This window comes from Leptodactylus fuscus, chromosome 4, assembly GCF_031893055.1.
Source record: "Leptodactylus fuscus isolate aLepFus1 chromosome 4, aLepFus1.hap2, whole genome shotgun sequence".
Taxonomy (NCBI): Eukaryota; Metazoa; Chordata; class Amphibia; order Anura; family Leptodactylidae; genus Leptodactylus; species Leptodactylus fuscus.
Genome location: NC_134268.1, coordinates 146,748,772 through 146,776,225, shown reverse-complemented (window position 1 = coordinate 146,776,225; position 27,454 = coordinate 146,748,772). Strand labels below are relative to the sequence as shown.

The window sequence follows — 27,454 nt, the reverse complement described above, 5'->3', positions numbered from 1 at the left end:
CTAGTGGTCAAAATATAAAAAAAGCAAACATTGATAGTTAAAGTGCAGCAGATCAAAAGTCATTGCAGAATCCTGCATGATTGTTTCCTGGTGGATGAGTTTAAGAATAATACGTTCTGCCACTGTAGCCAGCTAGTGACTGTCATCATGCAAATAAAACAAATGTCATTTTGTAAAAACTTCATGCAGCTTATCCTTGCTTATCTCTCTGGTCCTTCTTGGGTTTAACATTCTTTTTGGTCATTCCAGGCGGAGGGTTAGAGTTCTTTGGGTTTGTCTTTGGAGGCCCACTACGACCAGTTCGTCCCACATTCTTAATCTTTTCTTGTGCTGTTTTTACTTGTTGTTGCTCTTGTAAGGTTTGCTCCCATCTCTTAATATAACAAATAAAAACATCATCACCAAAAATTCTTTAACTCTGTTCCATATAAAACCATAATTGAATATGACATCTCCTGGTGGCATTTTCTCTTTAAAGAGGAGCTTTCACCACCTCCATTAACTCTAGTTGTTAGCATCTGGTAATAAGTACAGCTCCACTGAAGTTAGATTTTATTCTCTAGCTCTCACCATCCCTTAGCAATCAATACAGTTAATTTTGTGCTTTATATGCTACTTAGGCTCTCTACTGTAAGGAGAGTAGTGTCGGACAGGAGCAGGTGAGGGGTGTGATTAGAGTGGGACAGTATAAGAGCTCAGATTCACACTTCTTGCCTATTCCTTCCTGACTCTGCCCACATGATAGTAAAGAGACTAAATAGCTTATGAGAAACCAAAGCAGTATGTATTGTTTGGGAATGGTGGGAGCTAGAGAAAATAATTAAATAATGCAAAGAGCTGGACTTGGTGGAGGTGGTGAAAAATCCTCTTTAAGAACTAAAACCACTCTTAGGCCTGGTTCACATCTGCGTTCGGTATTCCGTTCAGGGAGTCCGCATGGGGACCCCTCAAACGGAATACCAAATGCATTGGCAACTGGTGAGCAATGAAAGCACACAGACCCCATAGACTACAATGGGATCTGTGTGCTTTCCACACAGAGTCTGCAGACAGGAAAGTAGTTCATGAAGTACTTTTCTGTCTGCATTTTCCGTGCGGACACCGCGCGGAAAACAAATGGACCCCATTATAGTTATGGAGTCCGTGCACTTTCATAAGCTCACCTCTTGACAATGCATTCGGTATTCCATTCAGGGGGTCCCCATACGGACTCCCCGAACAGAATACCGAACGCAGATGTGAACCAGGCCTTAGATTAAGAGTAAAACTGTTTAGATTTTGTTTTAAATTCACACATTGAGCCTTAGCAATAGAGAGACACTTCTGTTGCTTTTCAATTTATACTGTGTACAGTGGAGGTAAGGTCAGCAAGGTATTATCATCATAAGCAGCTTCTCCTATCCTGCAGTCATCCCTGCACTTCACAGAGCATGCCCACAACACTCTACCATAGCAGTCAATAAGTTTCAGATTTTTCTCATGCTATGACAAAAAATATTGATGAAAAACCTTCTTAAATTCTTTTATTGTTCTGTGCCCCAACCTAATCTGTGAACTTATGATGTAAGATGAGCACACTAATGGATATCAACTGTGATTACAGTATAAAAGTCAATAACATTACCTTGAATCTCTTGTTTAATTGGTCTTTCCACTTCTCAACTAAACAGCCATCAAGAAGCATCATTCTAGGAATTAGATACAATGATAGATATATAATTACATCTTGTACATTCTGTAACTTCTGTACGAAATGCTAAATGCCATACATCATTTGACTGCCGCCGTGCCCCTGGACAATTTCACATTTGTTTTTTTTTTGGTTTTTTTTTGCTTTTTTATCTGAATCCGTCCACCCATTCAAAGTTATGGCCCCTGGAAGTTCTTCTGGTCTTCTTTAACGTGACCAAAGACATTAGATTTCTGCCAGCAGGTGCTGAACTCTACAGAATCCACAGACACACTCATTTCTAAGATGGCCATACCCACAAAGGCTGAAAACTACAGGTACAAGCCACAGCAATAATTGTCATGGCAATGTTTTAAAATCTGGAGACAAGTTTACACTGCAGGTTTTAGTCACAGCATGTGGATAGATTTGTTAAATCTCATCCACATACAGCAGCTGCTATGATAGATTACAGCAGGTTTGCAGCTAACTCACTTCAATCGCTCCTTATGTGTCCCAGGCATGTTTTCTGGAGCCCCCAGATCGGAGGCTGTCCAAGACGTGATATCCTGTAGATGTGCTTCTTGAAGGGAATGTGGAGTTCTGGTGAGCATAACATCATGTGAGTGCAGGACAACAGACCTATGGTTGTTCTGGAGCTTACAGCTTCATAAATCACTGTGATGTGAGCTCAGTCCAGATGAGCCATGGTCAGATCAGGAATACAGTTTCCCAGATCAAAAACAAATGTTTGCATTGGCCCATACAAAGGGCTAATAGTGGGAACAAACATTCTTATGGTTACTGGGGCCACTGTTTTGGGCAATTCACCCGTCTACGCTGCTCTCACTGTAAGGACCTTATAGTGAGGACAATATACAGGGAAAAAAGTATATTCAGGCAAACCCCATGACAAAGCTATGCCCACAAAACAAACCCACATGATGCCATACTCTTAATAGATCATGCCCATGGATCTACAGCTATTCATCCCAGCTTCTCCATACATGAGTGTATATGTGTTTTCAAAGGAGAGAAGAAAGTGAACTGCTGCCAAGCACCTCCGGCAGTGACATACATCTAGTGTGTAGCTGGCTTGCTAGGCAGCGCCTGCTGTATCTCCACTGCAAGAGGAAAAGAAATGTGAAGTCACTAAAGGCGGATAGTATATCTGGTCGAGCAGTTGGCATACATGAAAGCTGTAGATCAAGCAGCAAGGAAGAAGGTAGAGCAGCTTACAGTGAAGCCAAAGCGTCCATGAATTGAAAAAATCCAGCATCTATTCCTTTGTATAAAACGTAACTTTTATTATGAAAAAGTTTTCCGGAGCATGAGCCGCTCCATAAAATCAAATACAAGTATGCATGATGGCAGAGATGAAATGACGTCTGACTGACGCGTTTCGGGGCGTTATTGTAGCCCCTTAATCATATGATTAAGGGGCTACAATAACGCCCCGAAACGCGTCAGTCAGACGTCATTTCATCTCTGCCATCATGCATACTTGTATTTGATTTTATGGAGCGGCTCATGCTCCGGAAAACTTTTTCATAATAAAAGTTACGTTTTATACAAAGGAATAGATGCTGGATTTTTTCAATTCATGGACGCTTGTACTCACACCTTGGGCTGAGAGGCCGAATTTTCCGAGCACCTTCCTTTCTTCATAAGGTAATGGAAATTTTTTTCTTTTTAAATCAGAAGATCTGTGGGTGAGCTGACATATGTTATTTATTTAGTCCAGTACAGTGAAGCCAGTCGCAGTAGGCTGACATGGAAGCCTTGCTATATCTGGAAGACAGGTGACATCATGCTTGCCTGTAGAGAGTGGACTTCTTCAACCTGCATTTTTGTATGTTGTGTAAGCCGATGGCTGGTCAGATAATGGATGGGGGATACATCTGACCCAGACTACTCAGGTGGGTGAGATGAGAAACTCCAGAAAGAATGGTTCTCAGCAGATACTTTAGTCTGCTGAGTGTTATTTCAAAGTTCTGTTTATTGGGTTGGATTTTTTAGGAATGACAGGTAGGTTGGCAGTGGGACCTGTCATTCCACCCCCTCCAGAACCACACTTTGGGGATGTTCCTGCAACGACTCAGCTGTTGAGAGTCTCCTCGTCAAGGAGGCTTAAGAAGTCAGCTCCAGCAGCAGACTTTGGGGCAGAGCTTGGCTGGAGAGCCAACAGAGAGGTCATATTTTTGGAGCTGTGTCCTGAATGATTCTACTGGCTTTTGGATTTCTGTTATTCTAGGTGAGGTAACCTATTCTATGTTTAGTTAGAGCCTAGCCGGGCAGGGATTTATTTTGTACTAGCTTTTACCCGCGACTTCGTCTGCGGTGATTGGAGAATTGGGCAGACACAGACGTGTGAAACTGTAAAAGTGCTTTAAAAAGTTTGGTGGGCTAGCAAATGTGATGTGATGTGTTATATTGTGTATCTAGTGATACAGACAATGTGATGTGTTGTATTGTGTATGTCGTGATACAGACAATGTGATGTGTTGTATTGTGTATGTCGTGATACAGACAATGTGATGTGTTGTATTGTGTATGTCGTGATACAGACAATGTGATGTGTTGTATTGTGTATGTCGCGATACAGACAATGTGATGTGTTGTATTGTGTATGTCGTGATACAGACAATGTGATGTGTTGTATTGTGTATGTCGTGATACAGACAATGTGATGTGTTGTATTGTGAATGTCGTGATACAGACAATGTGATGTGTTGTATTGTGTATGTCGTGATACAGACAATGTGATGTGTTGTATTGTGTATGTCGTGATACAGACAATGTGTTGTGTTGTATTGTGTATGTCGTGATACAGACAATGTGATGTGTTGTATTGTGTATGTCGTGATACAGACAATGTGTTGTGTTGTATTGTGTATGTCGTGATACAGACAATGTGATGTGTTGTATTGTGTCAGACAATGTGATGTGTTGTATTGTGTCAGACAATGTGATGTGTTGTATTGTGTCAGACAATGTGATGTGTTGTATTGTGTATGTCGTGATACAGACAATGTGATGTGTTGTATTGTGTATGTCGTGATACAGACAATGTGATGTGTTGTATTGTGTCAGACAATGTGATGTGTTGTATTGTGTATGTCGTGATACAGACAATGTGATGTGTTGTATTGTGTCAGACAATGTGATGTGTTGTATTGTGTCAGACAATGTGATGTGTTGTATTGTGTATGTCGTGATACAGACAATGTGATGTGTTGTATTGTGTATGTCGTGATACAGACAATGTGATGTGTTATATAGTGGAAAGCTATATGTAAAATGTGAGTGAGTAGAGTGAGGGCTACTCCTGAGGTGACAGTAAGGAGTGTGCAGGCAGGTTGAGGCAGGAAATGCCAGGCAGTGTGTGTGAGTCTATAGCTGGGGCTAGGAGTCCTGCTTTTGTGAGTCTCCTGCTAGGAAGCCATGTTGTTTAGTGGCACCAAAAGTAGCCTGTGACTCAATCCTAAGGGAAAACTATGTTTGTGGAAAATTGCACGCAAATCCGTCCAGGCGTTTTAGCGTGATTGAGGAACAAACATCCAAACTCACAAACATCCAAACACACAAACTTTCACACTTATAATATTAGTAGGATTGTAGAAATAGAGCGTCCCTCAGGGTCTTGACCCAAAAAGGCGTGGAGGTATGGGGATAAGTGCGCACAAAACCAGTAGTCAGCTCAAAGATCTTCCAAAGCTTTAATTATAACAAGCAGGCACGATTTATTTTGTATTGTTTCCTTTTGTTGCTGCACTACCTTTTTGAGTGAAAATAAACTCTACCTTTGTTTTGGACTAAATAAACTGGACTTGTGTGTCTATGCCACCCCACCTAGCAACCCCAGACCCTGACAGTTGGCTTATCTCTTCACTTGTTTCTATACCTAACGTATTGACCGTAAAGATCTCCATTAAAGAGGTTATCCAGCTGTTAAAAAATAAACTGCAAATACCTGTACATCCACATCAGTGCTAAATACTCATTGTTCCCTTGTGCACCTTTTGCGTGGCTTTATTTTACTTGCTGTTCCTTGTATCACTGTTATTTGTATGCAGTGGACAAACTACATTTTCTATAATTCATCGGCCTGTTCTCACTCTATGTATCCCTCCCTTCTCCACTCTCCCCTGTGTACAACTTCCCTTTCTGCTGCAGGGTCTGTTTTGTGTCTTAGTGTCTCTCTTGTGTCTCACTTCTTCAGTCCATGAAGCATTGCTCTACTTCTCATATCTGACCAGACAAAAAATCACTCCCATGAGTGGTTTCAGGGTGCAAGGAGGTCACTTGCTGCAAGAATATGATAAGTGATCAGGGCAACACCCGGCATGTAAACAAGACTGGTTGCTGCATGTTCTAGTAAACTGATCTGCAGGATCCCAACAGTCTAAGGGATCTAAGAGATTGGTGGGGTCATAATAATTTCTATGATCCTCAGAAGACCCAACACAGTATAATATGCTCAACAGTGGCCTCCACACAGTATAATGTGCTCCATAATGGCCCCCACACAGTATAATATGCTCCGCAGTGCCCCCCCCCACACAGTATAATATGCTCCAGAGTGGCCCCCACATAAAATATGCAATGCAGTGGCCCTCAAACAGTATAATATGCTCCTTAGTGTCTTCACACAGTATAATATGCTCCTCACAGTTGTTTCTGCAGTTTAAAATGTTCCCAACTCCCAATTCAACAAATATTCCCAAGATTCAGCACCCTGGTTAGTTTTGGTGATATTATTATACACTGTGGTCGCATTAGGCCCCAGAATATAATAATTAGAGACCCTGGGGAGGTGATGGAAAATAATAAACATTTATACTCATCTTGCCTAACCTTTCCTGTGCATCCTTACTCCATCTGGTTCCCAGCATCCTATTCGGGGCACTTCTGGTCTGTGACTGTGGTCATGTGCCCCAGCAGTCACAGCTGGGACCTGTGATTGGACCTCAGTGGTCACATGGGGCGCGCTGATGTCATTACGCTGTCACTCCTCACGTAATTGCTGGGGCCCAATCACAGGTCCCAGCAATGACTTCTGGGGCGCGTGACCTCAGTCACAAGCCGGGAGAGCCCCCAAGAGGGTTCTGTGAACCATCAGAAGCCCAGAAGAGGTGAGTGTATGTATTTGTTAAATCACCTCCCCTGGGAAGGCTATTTTCCATTAACAATATGTATAGCAGTCAGGCTTTCCCCAATCTCTGTCATGATGCTGTGGGGCCCCAGCCATCTCAGCTGGACTTCCCAGGTCTAGCCAGGATCCCTATTATCATCTGACAGTCATCCTTGATCCTTGTGTCTTGATTCCACCTTAGTAATCTAAATAGCCTTAGTTGTGAACGAAATCTGCACTGTAGTCAAAGACATAACTTGAAGCCCCTCCAACTAAACGTAGTACTATCCTGAAGTTCCCTTCCTACTTATATTAACTTGCCATAATTTCAAGCATACTTGAGAGAACTAGGTGAATTTTGTAGATGATAATATCAAACAAACTGATGATCCTCCACTTTTTAGAGCTGCCTCCAAGGAAGTGATGCGGTCATGAGATCAACTATGTGAGTCATTTCACCAATCCAATACATTTCAAACCCTACACAAAGACCTATAGAAAACCATATAGCATAACCCATCTCAGGAAAATAGGAAGACCCCAGACCAAGCTAGAACATTTACCACAGCTGTACAAAATAAATACTACAGATGGGGTAACCGAGTGGGACCTCTGTTGGCAAAACCAGGTTTTATTCCTGTACATTATGCTTTATATGGAAAGTTGAAAAAAAAATAAAATAAAATGCTGATGTGAACCTAGCCTTATATGCTGCATATACATATGCCTAGTGTTGCATGTTTATAGTTTATATATAAAGATATTCTGAACTTTGTGTGTAGACAATGTATAGAAGATTCTAAGATTATCTGTAAGGCTCGGTTCACATTTCCATACTAGGTGGTAACAAAGTAAAATTTAAGTTGTAAACACTTTTGTGTTAAAGTTTTTGGTACAATAACGACGTTTCTCACCTTGAACGCCATTGGTAGCACATAATAAGTACATCTTGGTTAGGAAGTAAATGTGGACACTGACACGATGAGTTTGTGATAAGAGGAACTTGGGAGCGAGGAATAGTTGTTGAAGATTTCAATGTCTCTTTCACCTCCACCACTGTAGTTATTTCATTGCAGTTGCTTCTAGTGACACTTTTTACTTTTGCATGGATTACTAGAAAGAAATGAGAAGAGTTCTGTGTATTTTGTTATAGATTTAGCTACTATGGCATCTATTTAGACCCACAAGGATCACCAATTTAAAGTAATACATTGGACATTACTACTATGTGGAAGCACAAGAGGAGCTGTAATATGACCACTGCACTGTATTGTGGTAACATTGGTCCTTACTCTGGTTTTTATAGTTACAGCATGGTACAATACACATCTTTTTATGTTTTTGGTCATTTAAGACATCAGAAACAACCCTGGGGGTTTCCAAGTGAACTTTTTAAAGGTAGCAGAAAATCAGCATATAAACACCATAAATGTGAAATCTGAGACACACAGAAGTACAGTACAAGATGTAGGTGTGATAAATGGTGTGCGCTTCAGCACTTAGTCTTTATTAGGCTGCTATAAGTATATATATCATATTGGAATCACTTACCATAGCTGTAGTTTTTCGCCAAGTACATATTTAGACTCGGTTTGATTGTTTTACATTTACAACGATCTGTAAAAGAAAATAAGGATTTACAGTAACAAAACCAAACATGGCTTTCATTATGTAACTGTTACCCCACGATATGAAGTTCAGCTAGAATTATCTTAATTAGTTATCCCTTTCTTATTTCAATATTCATGGAATTGTTTCCAGTTGAGTCATATGATCCTATGGTAATGTTAGGGACATTAAGGGGTCCCCATGATAGAGTATGTTGCTGAGTTCCAAATTAAATATCAGGCCTGAAGTAATTACGCCCATTATCAGGTCTGGAGAAGCCACACACACACAACTGATGGTGTATCAAGTGAGTTCTAATTTAATGGTGCACAAAGGTGGTTTAAATACAATACAGACAAGAGCAGGTTGGACTATTCTAATAACATAACATGGTTGGCATAAAATGATTGGTTATAAGATAAACCTGGCACATGACTATTGGCTGAGGCCTTATGTATTTTGCATATCATTACAGCTTAATGGACTTTGTCCTTAAACAAAGAAAGCTTCAAAAACACTTATGTGTGAACTAGCAGCTCACACTATGTCTATATGCAGATATCATGTAAACAGAGATAAGATGTCATGTAGGTGCTAAATGAGTCTCAGTGACCTCCATATACCATGAAGATAAGATATACAAATAGCCAGCTGCGACTTACTTACACAGTTTATGTGTGAAAGGTTACAAGATGACTGACAAAATACAAAGATGGAGGATTTGACTCTAACATTCCCCCATTTTGAGATGGTTGAATACAGGAATTCATATTTAGGTACTTCAGTGACCTAATGTCTACTGCCGGACTTTACCAGATTCCCCTCATATGTTCCTGTATTCTAACCTAATCTCAATCATAGTTCTGGCCTTTTATATCTTGGTCTGCTCATCCTTTTGTATATGTTTTGTATTAAACAAACAAAATGAAGATAAGATTTTTACTACAACTTGCTGATATTTACTTGTTTATACTATGTATCGTTCCTAAAATATGAGGTGGTATTTTCTTAACTATATACTTCAAACATTTCCTGTTGCGTCAAAGAAACAGCTATATATGACATGACTTAGGCTAATATGGGGTTATGAGGACATATCCTACAATCTGACACATTCAGATCTTCGATCAAAATCATATGATGTTTAAGAAACGTATTGTCCCACTTCATTGTTAAATGTTCTATGCAGGCTTATCGTCAGGACCATCTGTAACAGCATTATCAGGAGAATCTTCATCGCTTTGTGTGTAGATACTTTCTTGCAATATGAAGCATGGATACAATTAGGCTCTCCTTCAAATATCACAGAAGGACTGGTTATCAGCAGCATTTGGAAGGACCATCAAATCTTGGCTCCAAGGTTTTTCTCACGTGTCTCTTCATCACCATCAATCTCTTGGCTCAAATGAATAGGTCCCGCCCACTAACTTAAAATCTGAGAAGGAGAGAAAACTCAAAGCCATACATTAGTCAGATGTTTTTGCCAAGACATCACATAGTCAGCCAGTACACCATACCACATCTGTAGGAGTTGCCAAGAATACAACCCCCAAAGAAAGTTTGACATGGGCTAAAGCCAATTCTTCTCTTAGGAGGGTACCTTACAGAAAATACCAATACAAGTGACACACTATTTCTTCAGTAGCCGTCTATCTGCAGCCCCGTTTGTGATGGCTTTCTTCACCAGATATGCCTCAGACTTTTCTGAAGATAGATAACTATACACACAAGCATGTACTTATACCGTCTCACCTTTAGTAACTGCATATAGTTAACCTGCAATCTCTGGAACGGGTACAAGGGCTCTGGGCCTGGCTCTGAGAAACTTTTCACTTTTTGGCCTACTTTGCATTTAACAAATGCCATGCAGTGTCTGTAGTGATGTTAAATCCTGCAGCCGCCCATCCTCTGCTCACCAGGTCACACATGGCTACTCCTAAACACTGCTTTATGCCATCAGTGGGGACAATGCACTTAGTAAATATATTCTCTTACCACCGGAGATCAGGACTTGTACATCCTCTTTTACTGTAGTCCTGGACCATTTTTGGTGCCTCAGTGTTGTAAAACCTGAAAAGAGAGCTAAAAGGGGGGTTTGGGTCGAGTATAATGACCAATTATCAGTAAAGCATATCCCCTAGGCCTCTGCAGCTGGGTTAGTGGCAGTGTCTGCCCACAAGTTACCTCTACTTTCTTTCATATCAGCCTTGATGTGTGTCCTGACTTTTGACTATACCCACCTATGTGGGGGCAGCAGCATCACTACCTGAACAGCATGGAAATCCTTTTAGGCTTAACATTAACCCTACAGAAAGCTCTCGCTCTCCAGATTGGACCATAGTCCCACTATATCAAACACCTACCCTCAGACATTGTACCCTGTCTCAGTGATGGCTTCTAGTTCAGCTTCATGAGCTGAGACCCATACAGTTCCATAATGGTTCTACTTTGTGCTTGGTTTTACCCTTGGTTTACCTCATATTCAGTGACCATGACATATCTGGTGCAGAATCCACCATCATTCCCAAATCGAGAATCATCTAAAATAAAAGAATTCTCATCAGAGTTAACAATAGATTCATCATTTACATAACCAAATCAGCAAAAGTAAAATTAATTTTAAGTTATCTGACTCTCCTTACTCCTCCCCTGAAACTATTGTTAACAGGTTAGAAGGGACTTGTAGTGCAGCACAGAATGCAAAGCTTACATTTAGAAGACATAGATAAGACACACTGCAGCCTGAGATATCCAGCCATTGTCATCTTTGTTTCCAATGCAAGATTTATCACCCCTTGTAAACCGTGTCTTATCATGGAAGCAGCTGCGCTGACTCTCCCCACACTTGTCATAGCTGTAGTACTACATATCCCAGCAGACTTATTTATACAATCCCAAGTAAATTCAGTTCTCTAAAACTTCTAAACACTCCAGAAATTCATTAAGGTAAGTAAATACTCAACATATATCAGCAGAGAAGGCGGAAGCCTTAAATTACAGAGCAGATATGCGAGTGACTTCTGATCTACTTACACAGCTACCTAACACCTTGTAGCAAACAATGACCCAGAAACACCACTTTAATTTTGTAGAACTGCAATTTATCTTTACCTGCGTGTACATGTTAGGGGCGTTCTGTGCCCCTTGTGGCAAGATAGTTCACATGTATTGCCTACCCCTATGGGGCCTAATCCCATATCAGAAGGAACATCTGAATAACTTTTTCACACAATAAATCCCGATTGTTAACATTCATGGATTTATAGTATAAACCCATAACAAATATTTATGTTACAAGTGTAAAGCCCATGTGATACATTTGATACACATACGCACCAATACACACTGAGTACATAATACATGTACATGGTATATCAAGTACATCTCATTTACACCAGAACACACATATATATTCAACAATGGAAAGAACTTTTATGCCTCCCTTTCATATCTACTTGTCACCACCCTCTGTGTTATCAGCAGTCAATATCTTTATCTGCTTGCTGTGGAGACTGAAAATGTAACAATACAGACATGGACAAACAGAACATGTACACATAGCAGACACATGTAACATGCACATATAACTGACACACATATATGGGCCCATTCACTTTTCTGAACCTTCCATACAAACATGCAACGTCACACTGGAGCTCCAGACAGAACAAAACAAATGTCAATTAAATCAAAAAGAACTTGTCTGAACTAAAATAAAAATTTTCATATATTTTGTACCGTGATATCACTTATTCTCTTGGGACGGCCAAATTTTATTCCTACAAATAGGCACAGAGTTAGTTATAATTCCCGCACAGCTAAATATTGAGGAGAAAACAAACCAAAACATGTAAATAGTTGCCTTCATCTTCTTACCAATTTGCATATTACTATAAAATAAACATAATAATGTTGATCTCATATTTATGCCATTTATCCAATTTTAAAAACATTACCATGAGAGGAGCATTCTCAAAATGGGAAACCTTTCCTGAATAAAAGGACACTATAGACATTCTAGAAATAACTTAATGTCCACCCCCAAGCCTATATACACACATATGTGTATACACATACCTACACTTAACCTGCAGTATCCTCACCACAAAACATATCATGTTTCCACTTTCCACTAACCAACAAACTAACAACACAATGCTAAGTGCCGAGCACATTAACCCTTTAGCTGGACTGTCAATGGATGCTCACTATACATTTCCTTACACTCAAAGCCTTTGTCCTTCGCTTAGGACACCAGCAATCTCTAGCCAAGTGTCCCTGGTTTCCACAATTAAAACACTTCCTGGTTACCCTCTATCCCTGTATCTGTCCTGCCTATTCTCCATTGGTAACTCCTGCTCTTTTAATTTTTTTTTTTTTTTTTTTCTTGAGCGGCATCTTCTTCTCTCTCTCCCATTCCTATTAGTTCATATGGGGGTATACCCTACCTCAGAGGGTCCCTCCCCCATAATAGCTGATGGCCAGTCAGCCGTGAGCATCCCACTCCTCTAGGGCAATTAAGACAATAGAGGGTCACTTTTGACTCACCTAGTGGGACCTCCCAAACAGTCACTCTGTTTTCATTGAACTAATCTCTAATGTGCATGTTCTGGCGTAGTGCTCAGGGCAAAACCCTCATTTGGTTTCCACAGACTCCACTTTGTCTGTGTCCCTCTATCGAACACCCCTGAATCATTGCATGTACTTACTCAGATTCTACTCAGTCCTTAGTGTCCAAAACAAGGACTTTTCAATCACTCAGTACTTCCACTCTCGCAACTCTAGGGATTAAGGATGAAGAATAACTCTCTCTTCTGCACCGCTTTTTACACTCTATAACAGATGTAACAACCAAATGACAGCATGGACAGTAGACAAAGAATGAGGTATAACATTTTCCACCCCACTACAGACAACATACTATTCAGGTTCTTGCACACTATATAATATGGCATCGATTGTTATAACATATGCAGCACTAATCTTCACTCACCGACACACAGGATCCGGGACACGTAGGAACTCAGATTAGTTATTTGGCAAGAAAAGGACTTACCGTTACAGCGCCGTTTTATTCATCTGAGGTCCTCCGGGCCCGTCTCCAAATCGGTTGGAGAGTGGATCAGTACACTATCGGCTGCACATTAAACGATTATCGATTCCCCACGATGGGCGTCAGGTTCTGTTAGGGACATTAAGGGGTCCCCATGATAGAGTATGTTGCTGAGTTCCAAATTAAATATCAGGCCTGAAGTAATTACGCCCATTATCAGGTCTGGAGAAGCCACACACACACAACTGATGGTGTATCAAGTGAGTTCTAATTTAATGGTGCACAAAGGTGGTTTAAATACAATACAGACAAGAGCAGGTTGGACTATTCTAATAACATAACATGGTTGGCATAAAATGATTGGTTATAAGATAAACCTGGCACATGACTATTGGCTGAGGCCTTATGTATTTTGCATATCATTACAGCTTAATGGACTTTGTCCTTAAACAAAGAAAGCTTCAAAAACACTTATGTGTGAACTAGCAGCTCACACTATGTCTATATGCAGATATCATGTAAACAGAGATAAGATGTCATGTAGGTGCTAAATGAGTCTCAGTGACCTCCATATACCATGAAGATAAGATATACAAATAGCCAGCTGCGACTTACTTACACAGTTTATGTGTGAAAGGTTACAAGATGACTGACAAAATACAAAGATGGAGGATTTGACTCTAACAGTAATCTCATGAAAACAGGGATTTTACAATCACAATTACAGGAGATGTGACTACTGCAACACTGACCCCCACAATCACAGGATTCAAGAAGGCCCTGAAGACTCACCTATTCAGGAAGGCCTACAACCTCCAATAACACTATCACCTCACTGCCATCTGAACAGTCTCCCCCTCTCCTTCTTTCTCTACCCCCTTCCCTCATATATTGTAAGCCAGGGGTGCCCAATACGTCAATCGCGATCTACTGGTAGATCGCAAAGGACGTATGGGTCGATCGCGAGATGCAGGGATCCCCGGTGTCTGCTTGTTCACAGTGCAGGCTGAGAGTCATCTCTGGACACTGGCAGGCGGGGCTGCCGCAGCCCCAGCCTGCCAGTGTCCGGAGATGACTCTCAGCCTGCGCTGTGAAGAAGCAGACAGCGGGGATCCCTGGGCAGCCACAGAACACCGCTCTCTCCTGCTGTCACGATCAGCCTGGCCCCGCCCACATGCCCGACCCCACCCACAGACACGCCTGCCCTGCCCACAGGCCCATCCCAGTCCCACCCACAGGCCCGCCCCTACCCCGCCCTAATAGATCTTTTGCCTTGGTCAGCTAATAAAGTAGCTCACACGCTGAAAAAGTGTGAGCACCCCTGTTGTAAGCTCTCGCGGGCAGGGCCCTCTACCCCATTGTGCCAGCCGGTCATTGTTAGTATTATATCCACCTGTATATTTTGTGCATTGTATGTAAACCCCCAAATGTAAAGCACCATGGAATTAATGGTGCTTTATAAATAAATAATAATAAATAATAATTATAATGATGTGACGGCAGCCAGGCTTGGAGGGGTTGGTGGCCAGCTGGGGATGCCTGGGCTCTACAGGATCATGACAGCAATCGAGGGAAGGGTCCGGTGTCCCCTTGTTAATACATCACCAGCAGGTTAATGCTCATTTCAGCTGCCTGTGTAGAGGTTACACCACTAAATGTAGTGCCAATCTCTGCTAAAATGCGTTTTTGTTAATCACAGCATGACAATAATACCTACTGAAGTTCTGGCGTTTTCTGTATAGGTATAATAGAAACAGAAAGTCCACAGAGGAAAACTGTGCTTTGGATACTGTATGTTTTATAACAGCTAAGCGACGTGATGCCATCCTCATCTTACCGAAGTGCATGGGCAAAGCTATAATGATATCACATGGCCGCTATAAAGCAGACGACATGGAAAGCTAACAGTGTGGAAGTCATGGCAGCTCCACAAGCTCCTCAGTCTCTTCTAACAGCTGATCAGCAGGGTTCCCAGGTGTTATACCCCACTTATCTCTTATTGATGACCTATTGTGAGGATAGGTCATCAACAGCAAGGAACTCGAATAACCCTTTAAAGGGTTTATCCACCTTTTAAAAATCAATGGCCTATCATTAAGATTGTCAGGACCCCACAGATCAGCTCTTTCCCAGAACGCGTAGTCAGCATTGTTTACATGCCAGTCATTGCACTGCACTGCACATTTACTGATGGTAGTGTCTATCACTTTCTGCTGTTTGCCTACTGTTATTTCTCTGTAATATGGCTTCAGCACTGGACTCACTTATGCCAAAATCCGCCTTGTACGAAACTTCAGATGTTCTTACAGCCATGATTCTGTTTAATTATCCTTAATTATCCTCAACACAGTTTCATGTAGAGAGTTCAGCCATGGTTATTTGCTTCTTTTAACTTCTTCTTGAATCTCCTGGAACTGTGTCTGGATAAAGAAGGTAATTTTCTGGACAGCCGCCTGCTCTGACTGTCTAGGTGAACTGGTACAGTTCATTTCTGTTTCTCATCCATTTTTCCAGAATAGATTGGTTGGAAAATATCTCTACTTCAAAGGCCTCAGGAGTCAGAGCTGGAGTCAATGTCATAGTTGAAGTCGAACTGTAGAAGGATAGTGAACCTAGAGTCGGAGTCAAACGTTTGACTAGAATGACTAGTCATTCCCAATAATTCTATTGGGAGGCTTTTTTTGGAGGCTGATTTTGAGGCGGATTCAGCGTCAAAATCAGCGCCAAAAAACTCTGTGTGCACTGACCTATAATTCCTTCAAAACTCCAGTGCTTTATATAGCAAACAGAGTAAAAACATCAAGTAAAACAACAAGACCAAGCTACACAGATACACAATTTGTTAAATCTGTTACAGTCGCATACACATACAATGGATTAGTGATTTGGAAATACCATTTATTAATCATAATCAGCTTGTCAGGCTTATTTTACAATCATTTAACTATATCCCAGATGATGATGGACTCTTGGTATATATTCTTCATACTGTATGTGGAGACAGTAATAGAGACAGTAATAAGAAGGTGACAGGGACTTTGCAAGTGTCAAATGTAGAGGGCACTATTTCAATGTGAATAAAGCTTGAAACAACAAGTATTCAGCGTGCTCAAGGTCTAAGGGTTTCCTTGCTGTTAAAACAATTGTAAAAACTAAATAAGTCTGGGACCTTGGAGATATAATGTCAGAAAGGTACATAGTAAACATCCATATTGTGATAGCGACCGCATGCCTAAGGAAGCTGATGGATGTACATAGAGAATTGGATGGAAAGAGAAGACCACAACATATAGTGTTGTTAAGCATCATAGTGGTTGATATTGGAAGTCCGACAGAGGCTAACACATGTCCTTATAGTGCCAGGGTATATAACAGACTGGAGAGCATAGAGGAACAGTCTGTAGCTCTGTCTACTATCAATGCTTTTATATGCTTTCATATACAGAAGGCCTCACTGGACAGCACATAGCAACAATGGGGCAGAGTTATTAAAACTGCCTAAAAGTAAAACTGTCTTAGTGGCCCACAGCAACCAATCACAAAGAAGCTTTCATTTGTCAAGAGCAGAATACAAAATGTAAGTTGTGCTGTGATTGGTTGCTATGGACAACTAAAACAGTTTTGTTTTTAGAAAGTTTTAATAAATCTGCATAAAATGGAAGGATAGAAACTTACTAAAGTCACTCAGGGCATAGCTGCCCTTTTTCCCCGCATCTTGGGAAGATTGGCAGACAATATGCAAGATTGCTGCTACCCTTTTTTCATGAAGTGACAACAGACAAAATAGGGAATTGATAAATTCGGAGCGTCAGTCTCACATTTCTCTGCCTGTCTCTGACTGACGCTATCAAGAAATGGTGTAGCCTCTTCTGTATTTCATTGGTCTTAACAATATCAATTTCAATGGCTTTTTTTCCATCCAAAAAAAAAAAAAAAACTAGCAAGTTTCCAGCAGGTTTTCAGTACCTTGCAGACATTTCCAAGATCCCTGTATTCCTCAAGAGAACTGTCCCATCACCAAGAAAGTGGTGACACAACAGAAGTTTGCTCCACGAGTATATTCTATGTGCCTAAAATCAGCACCCTTTGTAATCTGTCATATAGTCAAGTAATGATAAGATATGCCTGCACTCTGTATACAGCAGGGACTTCAGCTGGTTTTACACATTTATTTCTGCACCTATTGCTTTGATCCTGATGTTTTATGAATATATCTTCATTATGTTTTACATTTGTGTTGATATTACAGATTTCTATAATGTACTATTATTCTCTTAACCCTTAAACTTTCAGGGTAATGACTTTTTCTGTTATACCTTTTTTCGCTTTTTAAAGGGGTTCTCCCATCTCAGTCTTTCAGCCAGGCTGTAGGCAGCATCTGCTTCTCACTTCCTGAATTTCTCTCCCTCCCCCCCTTCTCTACTGAATGGGACAGAGAACACTTCTGCAGGTCAGATAATCTGAAGATTCTTGTACAGAATGGACTCCGTGTTATCTGTGTGTTTATTTAGAGAGATAACAGACTTGGCTTTATCAGCAAAGTGCAGTTAATTTGTCCTTGTACTGAGTAAGTGACATCACTTGTCCTAGCTCCCAGGTCCGTGGTTATAACAACACAGTGTTAACAATGGGTGGAATAAGGTCACATAGCAGCTCAAGAAAGCTAAATTTCTAAAGCAATATATTTAGGAAAAAGCTTCAATTTACATATGTTACCAGTATAGACAGGATCCTTGAGATGGGACAACCCCTTTAACTATAAGGCTCCATTCCCACGGAGTAACACGCCGCCCATTCTGACACGTAAACATGGGTCAGAGTGAGCGCTTCAAAACAGATCCCATTGACTTCAATGGGTGCCGTCTTACATGTGCTACACATTGAAATCAATGGGTTAAAAAGACTCCCATTGATTTCAATGTGTAGCACACATAAAACGACACCCATTGAAGTCAATGGGATCTGTTTTGAAGCGCTCACTCTGACATGTGTTTACGTGTCAGAATGAGCAGCGCGTTACTCCGTGGGAACGGAGCCTAATAAAGCACTTCATTATGGATCTGATGAATGCATAACCCACACACACTAAAAATAGCACTATACGTGTTTAAATGAATCCAGCATTGTTCCTGTTCCATAAGGCGCCTGTGAATCACACAATTTTTTGGAGGTTCAAAACTGGCAGATGACGAAAGAGATCTGCTTGTCCTCCAGAGCACACGAAATTCGACAGGATCAGTTATCATAAGAAAATACAGACTTTACCCATGTTTAAACTTTTGCAATGATTCATTCTTGGTCTTTCTGGGACTATGACATCTTGTGTAAACTCCGTCCATTTTATATCTAAAAAGAACAAGACAAGATTTGCCAATGAAAATAACTGCGCTCTGCCAAACACACCAAGAGAAACATGAGTCTTTAAATACACCTCTTGAACCGGATAAGACGCTCTCTCCACATCTGCAGGATAAATGCTTTTAGTAGTATTAAATAAACCTATGCTTTTGATGGCTCTATTACTTTATTGTTGTAAAAACACTTTTTTCTTTTAATAAAGTTTCACGACTGTAGAAATTATTCCATTACATAGAAGATTCTAATGCAAAGTGTCTGAAGTGGCCAAGCCAAACAAAAAACCGATGGACCAAACAACTTCCCTTTTTTGCTAGTCCGGTTATTTAAACAGGTGCTGAAGTAATTTCCGCTCATTACCTTTCACTATCACACACTTGCAAATTTACAGAAGGTCAAGTGATTTCACTTGCGCAATGAAGATTCTCTCCAGATGAACCTAACTGTATGAGTTGGGGTTAAATGCGTCACATGACAATAATCGTAGAAAGGTGAAGGATGATGTTATTTACTAATCTAATACACAATTTTATTCTTACTAATACTCAATTCCCTTAAAGGGGTTGTGTAAGACTCAGCAAAGCCAGACAATCATGTGGATAGGTCATTACTATCTAATCAGTCGTGCCAATTAGCTGTTTTGGCTGCCAAAAGCAGCTCTGCTCCATTTCACGTGAATGGAAGCAAAATTGCATTTCCTGGTGTCGCTGTAGTGATGGCTCTGGGAAGGGTAGCTTGGCATCCATTCACTTGAATAGGAGCAAAACTGCTTCCGATCATATACCTCATGTATGACTTCTGGCAGCTGAAACAGTTGACTAGTGAAGGGTTCGGGTGTCACACTCTGACTGATCTGATGATCTACCCTGTGGATAGGTCATCAGTATTCCACTTTGCTGGGTTGTGGGCAAATCCTTTAAATAACAAGTTTGACTGAAAAAAACATTTCTGCTTCTTCTAGAAACAATGTGAATTGTGTTGTATATTAACAAGAGTGGAGGCGTTTGGGAAGTTTGCCTCTTTGTATTTAAAGGAATAAGCAGGGGTATACACAGATATCATAGTACTCCATATGTCTTCTCCGCATCGTACACAGTACTGTGTAAGCGACCATTTTCTTGTGGCCGGTGGGCATGCACAGTGCTGCAAGAGAACTTATTTGCATACCGAAGAAAACTGGGATTTATACCGAATGGCGGTGCAGAGAAGACATCTAAAGGTAAGAGAAGAATAGCCTTTCTTAAGGCTATTCTGGTGTGGTACCCTGAAAAAAATGTATTTTAATGATAGAATCCCTTTAACACAGCTACCAATGAACTAAGTGCAAGCTATAACATTCTCCTTTCACTAGTGGCAGCTGTGGAAAAACTTAATAAATGTCAGGAAGCTGAAAAAGAAGATCAAGGCCAGGCCTAGGTAGGTATACTACTGGGAATAACAAAACACACTGCCAGGGATCTATTTTTGGCTATAGAAAATGTGCAGAAGATGTATTTAAAATTTCACTTGAAATCTTCAGTTTTATTGGATTTAAATTGATAAAATGTTTTAGCAGTGATAAAAAAAAACCTAAACAAAAAACACTTATACTCTCCTCTCCTGGACTTCTGATGGTTCCCAGCATCTTCCTCGGGGTTCTGAGGTCACACATTCACCAATGAGGTGCAATCACAGGCTCCAGTGACTCTGAGGTACTTTTCAGGGAGAAGAGGACGAAGAGGATGCTAGTGACAGCTGAAGCGAGGATGGCCAGGGGGCCCAAATAAAAGATTGCAGCAGGGCCCAGAAGACTTTAGTTACGCCACTGACAAGGTGAGTATAAGTGTTTCTTATTTTTACTCACCTCACCTGGGCTTCCACTGATTATACTATGAATAGAGATGAGTGAACAGTAAAATGTTCGAGGTTCGATATTCGTTTCGAGTAGCCCCTCAATATTCAACTACTCGAATCGAATATCGAACCCTATTATAGTCTATAGGGGGAAAATGCTCGTTTCAGGGGTAGGCAACGTTCGATCAAATTATACTTACCAAGTCCATGAGTGAGGGTCGGGCTGGATCCTCCGAGAAATCTTCTCCGTGCAGCATCCCCGCGGTCACGCGCAGTCGGCTCTGCCCAGGCCCGATGGCTGGCAGAGTGAATGAAGAGCCGGAAGATGCAGCGGGGACGCTGCACGGAAAAGACTTCTAAAGGTAGGAGAAGAACCAGCGTTGATTGGCTAACTGTATAGCATTCGGCCAATCAATGCTGGTTCTGCATCGAACTTTTACATTCGAATAGTGAGTGGTACTCGATCAAGTACGAGTATTTCGAATACCGTAGTATTCGATCAAATACCTACTCGATCAAGTACTACTCGTTCATCTCTAACTATGAATCATCTCAAGGGGGGCTCTCTTGAGCATTTTATACTGTGTGGGAGCCATTGTGGAACATGTACTGTGTGAGGTCCTCTGTGGCGCCTATTGTATTGGTTGGGGGCCACTGTGGAGCATATTGTATTGAGTGGGGGCCACTGTAGCGTATATTATACTGTGTGAAAGCCACTCTGGAGCATATAATACTCTGTGAGGGCCACTGTGGATCATATTAAACTGTGTGGGGGCCTCTGTTGAGCAAATTGTACAGTATAATATGCTTCACAGTGAACCCACAAAGCATGATATGTTCCACAGTGGCCCCCACACAGCATAATATGCTCCACAGTGACCCACACACAGAATAATATGCCATAATATGCCATGTATAGCCGCGTCAGACAAACCCCACGAAATTCAACAAATATTTGTGAGGTTCATGGAACCTTTGTCTGGTGTTTGGGCACCACTATTCACTCCCCAAGTAATCTATCCAAACTTTTTTCTAACAGCAAACATAAAAATGATATGAGAACTAATGACAGTGGAGATGTAATAAATTCCTAAATATAGTACACATTATGATCATACTGTATATATTTATATACATTTATACATGAACCAATACACAATCGATTATTGCTACATTTTCACAGATCATAGGTATAGTGTGTGTGTGTGTGTGTGTGTGTGTGTGTGTGTGTTGGTTGAGAATACCTGGAATTGAAACAAACATTTTTACAATGTAAAACTATTGTGTGACAATATCCACATGTCACAATACCGTGATTGTTTACACACAAATCTACCAGTAAGCTATTGGCACAACATTTATGCTGAAATATTACAAGAATTTAAGGTAACACTAACATATTTGGCGCATGATCTTTATTTCCTTTAAATTGTACAATAACTAAAGAAAGTTATTCAAAGTCATTGAAATCTGTAACCTTTTAGATGCAAAATCCCCTTACCTTCTGGGATATCAGTGACTATAGCTTCAGGAGCTATGCACACACCACGATCATATACTGGCAGATCATCACATGCCAGGTTCTCTGGCCAGCTGTGATTATATCTTTTCATGATGGGTTCACATCCATCTTTGGCTCTCTGGCACACTGACTTGCATGGTTTAATAGGATCATGAAGGAACTCCAGGGTGCAGATGGGAGCATACATGGCACAAAGGAAGAAGTTCAGCTCTGGGCTGCAGTTAATGTCCACCAGCTCCTGGTACTGTTCAATAGCCAGTATAGCATTCTCCTGGGTGCTGTGGTGGAGGTGGTTGGGCATCCTGGTAATATTCCATGGCATATCTTTGCACATTGGTATTCTGACAGTCTCACAGGGTGCTGGTTGGACTCCTGTGCCCAGCATTAGACAAAAGGCAGCTATAAGCAGCAGCATCATGGTAGCAGATAATGTAGTGCACGTTCAGCCAGACAGATTTCTAGAGATGCCAGGCTGTTCTTAGCAGTAGATCAGTAGCTGAGAAAGTTCTTCCCACCAGCTGGCCACACTACACTGCAGATAAGGACTTTTATAGCTGTGCCACATGTGACGTGCTCTACATCTACTTCTTACATGGCTGCATCATTCATTTATTTGTCAGAGTCAGTTACATCATCCTAGCCCTTTAATCCCAGGGCGACATCACCACATTTCACTTCTTTTCCAAGTTCTGTTGCAGTCTCCTCCTCCCAAGTTTCTGTCCTTAAACTTCTCCATTCAGGAAGGAAATCAATATGTCTATCCCCTGGTTCAGATCTTGCTGCAGCAGCACAACACAGCTACGAATAACAAGGCTCATCCTATAATAATAGATAGCATGATATCCCAGATCAGGTCCTCTGCTCCCTTCCAAAGACTCTTTACGGGAGAACTGTGCAATGCTCAGATACCCCACTAGAGAGAGATGCAGCTGCAAGTTCTACACTTGAACTCTGCAAACTCTGCTAAATGGACAGTATAGGCTGAATATAGTATAAAGTAAACTGAATATAGCATATGCATGCTGAATGTCTCATTTCCTAAAACACGAGCAAGAATATGTAGTTGATCTCTCTAGTGTCTTTATATCACACAGGTTAGATTGTAAGGTGTTTAGTACATGTATATTTAGCATTTTATTTTATGTTTGTTCATGTATTTTGACTACTTGTCATGATTTTTGTTTTTCTCTTCTTATTTTCTAAAGGTCTTCGGACTATATTGACAAAAGTGTTATAAGAAGTCTCTAGGGATCGAGGGAATATCCTACAATTCCTGAAGATTTTTATAGCCTTCAATATTTCAAAATTGGAACGTATTGCTATGAAATTTAGAGTATTTATGTTAGTGGCCTATCATAAGATAGAGAGCTAAGATACCATAAGCATACAGAGAGGGAGGCTGCACTGTTATCTGCTTCTTTATACATGTATGATAGAAGCCTACCAATTCATCAGTTGTAACTGCAGTAGAGGGTTTTTGTCTCCTGTGGAATTTTAATGCTGCATCAGTTGGTTAAGGATCCTCATAGAAAAGCATATTATACTCTATTGTAACTATAAGTTTCTTACTGGTTGCAATTTCTGAAATCAAAAATATATTTTGCATTTTGTATCAACGTCACTCATTTTCATAGGTGCAGGAGAAACAGTACATGAGACTGAGGCCCCATGTTGCAGAAACGCAGCTTTTGTTGTTACAGATTTTATTGCATTTTGGGCCAAAGCCAAGAATGGCTACAAAAGGAATGGGAAATATATCAGACTCACTTATACTTCTCCCTTCTACTTTCTACTCTACTCCTGACTTTGGCTAAAAAACAATATGCAGCAAAAGTTGTAACAAAAAAAGTTGCCTTTCTGCAATGTAGGACCTCAGCTATAGGCTGGATTCACATGGTGCAGTTTCTCCCCACAGTGTTATTGTTATTATACAGTATATGCTTAAAATAAATCCTAAAAATCTTGTAGCTGTTCCTGATTTCTGTTAGAGTTTTATGACTGGTCATCCGCAATCACTCTTGCCAGTGGAAAGACTGAAGCCACCAGAATGCAAGTGACATATATCACAGACTATGCAATGGAAAATATAGAGAGCATTTCTGAGCAACATTGGAGAGACTAGCCCCCTGACAATGTCGCTATAGAGAGCAAAAATATGCATGGGGTTCAATTTCCCTGCTTAGCCAAAGGGTCTTCATTCATATATCTTATTTATATTGGTGGTTCGTGCGTTTGAATTTTTGTATATATATTTATTTGATATGAATCATCTTTATTGCTTATTTTATATATATTTATTTGATAATGGGGTATTTGTGCATCATTTAGTGACATTTGACATGTGTCATTTTTCAACCATATCAGCTATACTATATAACTACACATACCCACACAGCACAAATGTACTTTCATTATATCACTTTTGATAGTTAGATTTTTTAGACAGTGTACAGTGAGGACTGTTGTACTTTATCATTTACGTCCCCTATAAAGAGATTAATATTAACAGTAGATAGAAAGGTCCACAGCACTCAGGTGTCCTTTAAAATGTAACTTTTAATCAGGAACATTTAAAAATTGCCATAGAGGACAAGACTCCACAAAAGTGAAAAAAAACCATGGTGGAAAAGAGAAAAAAATAGTGAATAAAAACCGTAGTAGAAACTGACGCGTTTCAGGTCTAGTGCCGACCCTTACTCATACTTGGTCTGCTATGAGACCTGAGACTCTAATGAGGAAATATATACCTGTGGCTTCTCTATACAATGAATCCAATCACAGGTGTTGCGCATGATATATCAGTAACCAGCGAGGACATTAGCAGTGGACACTACCTGTCGGACATTGACGGTAGTGCGAACGCCCCCTTACAAAGTAAAAAATTTAAATCACCACTTCTTCATTTTACATATAATTTTTTTTTTTTTAACCCCTTCCCGCCGATGGCATTTTTTGATTTTCGTTTTTCGTTTTTGACTCCCCTCCTTCTAAACCCCATAACTTTTTTATTTCTCCACTCCCAGAGCCATATGAGGTCTTAATTTTTGCGGGACAAATTTTTCTTCATGATGCTACCATTAATTATTCTATATAATGTACTGGGAAGCAGGAAAAAAATTCTGAATGACGTGGATTTGAAGAAAAAATGCATTTCTGCGACTTTCTTACGGGCTTTGGTTTTACGGCGTTCACTGTGCAGCCAAAATGACATGTCCTCTATATTTTGTGTTTCGGTACGGTTCCAGGGATACCAAATTTATATGGTTTTATTTACATTTTGACCCCTAAAAAAAATTCCAAAACTGTGTTAAAAATTTTTTTTTCTAAAAGTCACCATATTCCGACGGCCGTAATTTTTTTATACGTATGTGTACGGGGATGCATAGGGCGTCTTTTTTTGCGGGGCCGGGTGTACTTTTTAGTTCTACCATTTTCGGGAAATGTTATTGCTTTGATCACTTTTTATTCAAATTTTTATCAGAATCAAAACAGTGAAAAAATGGCGGTTTGGCACTTTCGACTATTTTTCCCGCAACAGGAAAAATATTTTTATAGATTTGTATAGCGGGCGATTTCGGATGCGGGGATACCTAACATGTACATGTTTCACAGTTTTTAACTACTTTTATATGTGTTCTAGGGAAAGGGGGGTGATTTGAACTTTTAATTCTTTTTATATTTTTTTATATTTTTTTTAACTTTTTTTTTATTTTTTTTTTGCATTTATTAGACCCCCTAGGGGTGTTGAACCCCAGGGGGTCTGATCACTAATGCAATGCATTACAATGCTAATGCATTGCAATGCATTGCAAAAAAGCATCCTTTCTTTTGCAGGCTGCATAGACCAGCCTGCAAAAGAGAGCCTTTGCAGACAAGCCTGGGAGCATGTACAAGGCTCCCGGCTGTCATGGCAATGGGACGTCAGCCCTGGAGCATGCTCCAGGAGCCGGCGATCCCGGCCAAAATGGCGGCGCCCATGCGCCGCCGGGAAAATGGCGCCTCCGGCGCCCTTGACAGCGGCGCTGGAGGGGTTAATGCCTCCGATCGGTCCGGGGACCAATCGGAGGCATTAGAGCCGGTTGTCTACTGCTTAAAGCAGTAGACACCCGGCGGCTATGGCGGCCGCCCAGCTCCCGGGCGGTCGCCATAGTTACAGACCCGACATGCGCCGTACTATTACGGCGCATGTCGGGAAGGGGTTAAAAAGAAACTTCTTATGTATCATTATGTCTAAAATGCTTGTAATATTGAAATCTGAAAATATTTATAATAAAAAAAGTTATCAACTTGCATGTCCCAAAATGGTACAAATATAAAGTATAACTAGACCCCCAAAAAGATCATACAGCTCCAAAGACAAAAAAAAAAATAATAAACATTATGGGGGTCAGAGTATGTCAAGGCATAAACAATTTTTTTCAAACTTTTTAGTTTTGTAAAGAAGAAAACATAAGAAAAACTATAAAAGGCCACTGCCCCACGTGACAAAAACTGCGGCAGCTAATCCCATACATACGTTCCAGAAAAACTGTGCAGTGAAAATGCCTATGGAAATAGTCTATGGGGTCCACAGGTGTCCGTGGGTAATCGGGACCCCAATGATTGAGAGCCTGGCGCATATTTAAACCTAGTCTAAATATGGTATAGCCGTGATAAAACTGACTGAAAAAATAAAGGTAACAAATATTTGATGTGGAAAAGTGAACACCATAAGCCAGGGGTAAACCAAGCCTATCTGCTGCCTGAGGCTATAGAAAGGTGCCCCCCTCCCCCCCCAAAAAAAGATATACAACCCAGCTGTCTTTGGTTAAGTGCCCCTCTAATTAAAATTGTAGGAAATGTACACTCCCATTTGCAGATAAAAAAAAATCCCCATGTTTGGCACCTACATAATACACAAACCTCTTTCTCTCTCCCCCCCCCCAGTATATGACCCCTTTTTATTACCACCACACAGTATAAGTCCCCATTTTTTGCCTACCCACAATATATGTCCCCCTTTTTTAGGCCCCCACAGTATATGGCCTCCATCTTTTCCCCCAGTATATCATTCCCTCTTTTGCCCTCGCCCACAGTATATCACCTCCTTTTTTGGCCCCCACACAGAATATGACCTCCTCTTTTTTTTCACCCTCGCATTATATAGCAGTCCTTTTTTGACACCCCCCCCCCTCTGCCATCCCAAGTATATGATCTACATTTTTTCGCACTCCAAAAGGAAATGACCCCTTTTTTAAGCTGCCCCACCAAGTATATGTCCGAGAGCTGCATTATTTTTTA

General features: G+C 40.7%; 1 protein-coding gene across 2 annotated transcripts; it reads right to left on the bottom strand.

The window, feature by feature from the left end:
• SFRP4 (secreted frizzled related protein 4) lies at positions 1-22,677 on the bottom strand. 2 transcript variants are annotated; one of them, XM_075271209.1, is made up of 6 exons: positions 22,154-22,677; positions 18,730-18,810; positions 8,355-8,420; positions 7,718-7,916; positions 1,625-1,688; positions 1-373 (listed from the first exon to the last, which is right to left on the bottom strand). In XM_075271209.1, the coding sequence occupies exons 1-6, from the start codon at positions 22,590-22,592 to the stop codon at positions 191-193; spliced, it is 1,032 nt and encodes a 343-aa protein (XP_075127310.1). In that variant the 5' UTR covers positions 22,593-22,677; the 3' UTR covers positions 1-190. The 2 variants fall into 2 exon arrangements, with proteins under 2 accessions (XP_075127310.1, XP_075127312.1); XM_075271211.1 differs by lacking the exon at positions 18,730-18,810.
• Between the last annotated feature and the right edge of the window lie 4,777 nt (positions 22,678-27,454).

Bases quoted from the DNA above. Each gene is read 5' to 3' on its own strand.
- SFRP4 (XM_075271209.1), bottom strand. From the start codon at position 22,592: ATGATGCTGCTGCTTATAGCTGCCTTTTGTCTAATGCTGGGCACAGGA. The intron at 18,811-22,153 runs GTAAGGGGATTT...TGTTCTTTTTAG, and splicing joins AGTCACTGATATCCCAGAAG to ATATAAAATGGACGGAGTTT. The intron at 8,421-18,729 runs GTAAAGTCTGTA...TTTCTTTTACAG, and splicing joins TTGCAAAAGTTTAAACATGG to ATCGTTGTAAATGTAAAACA.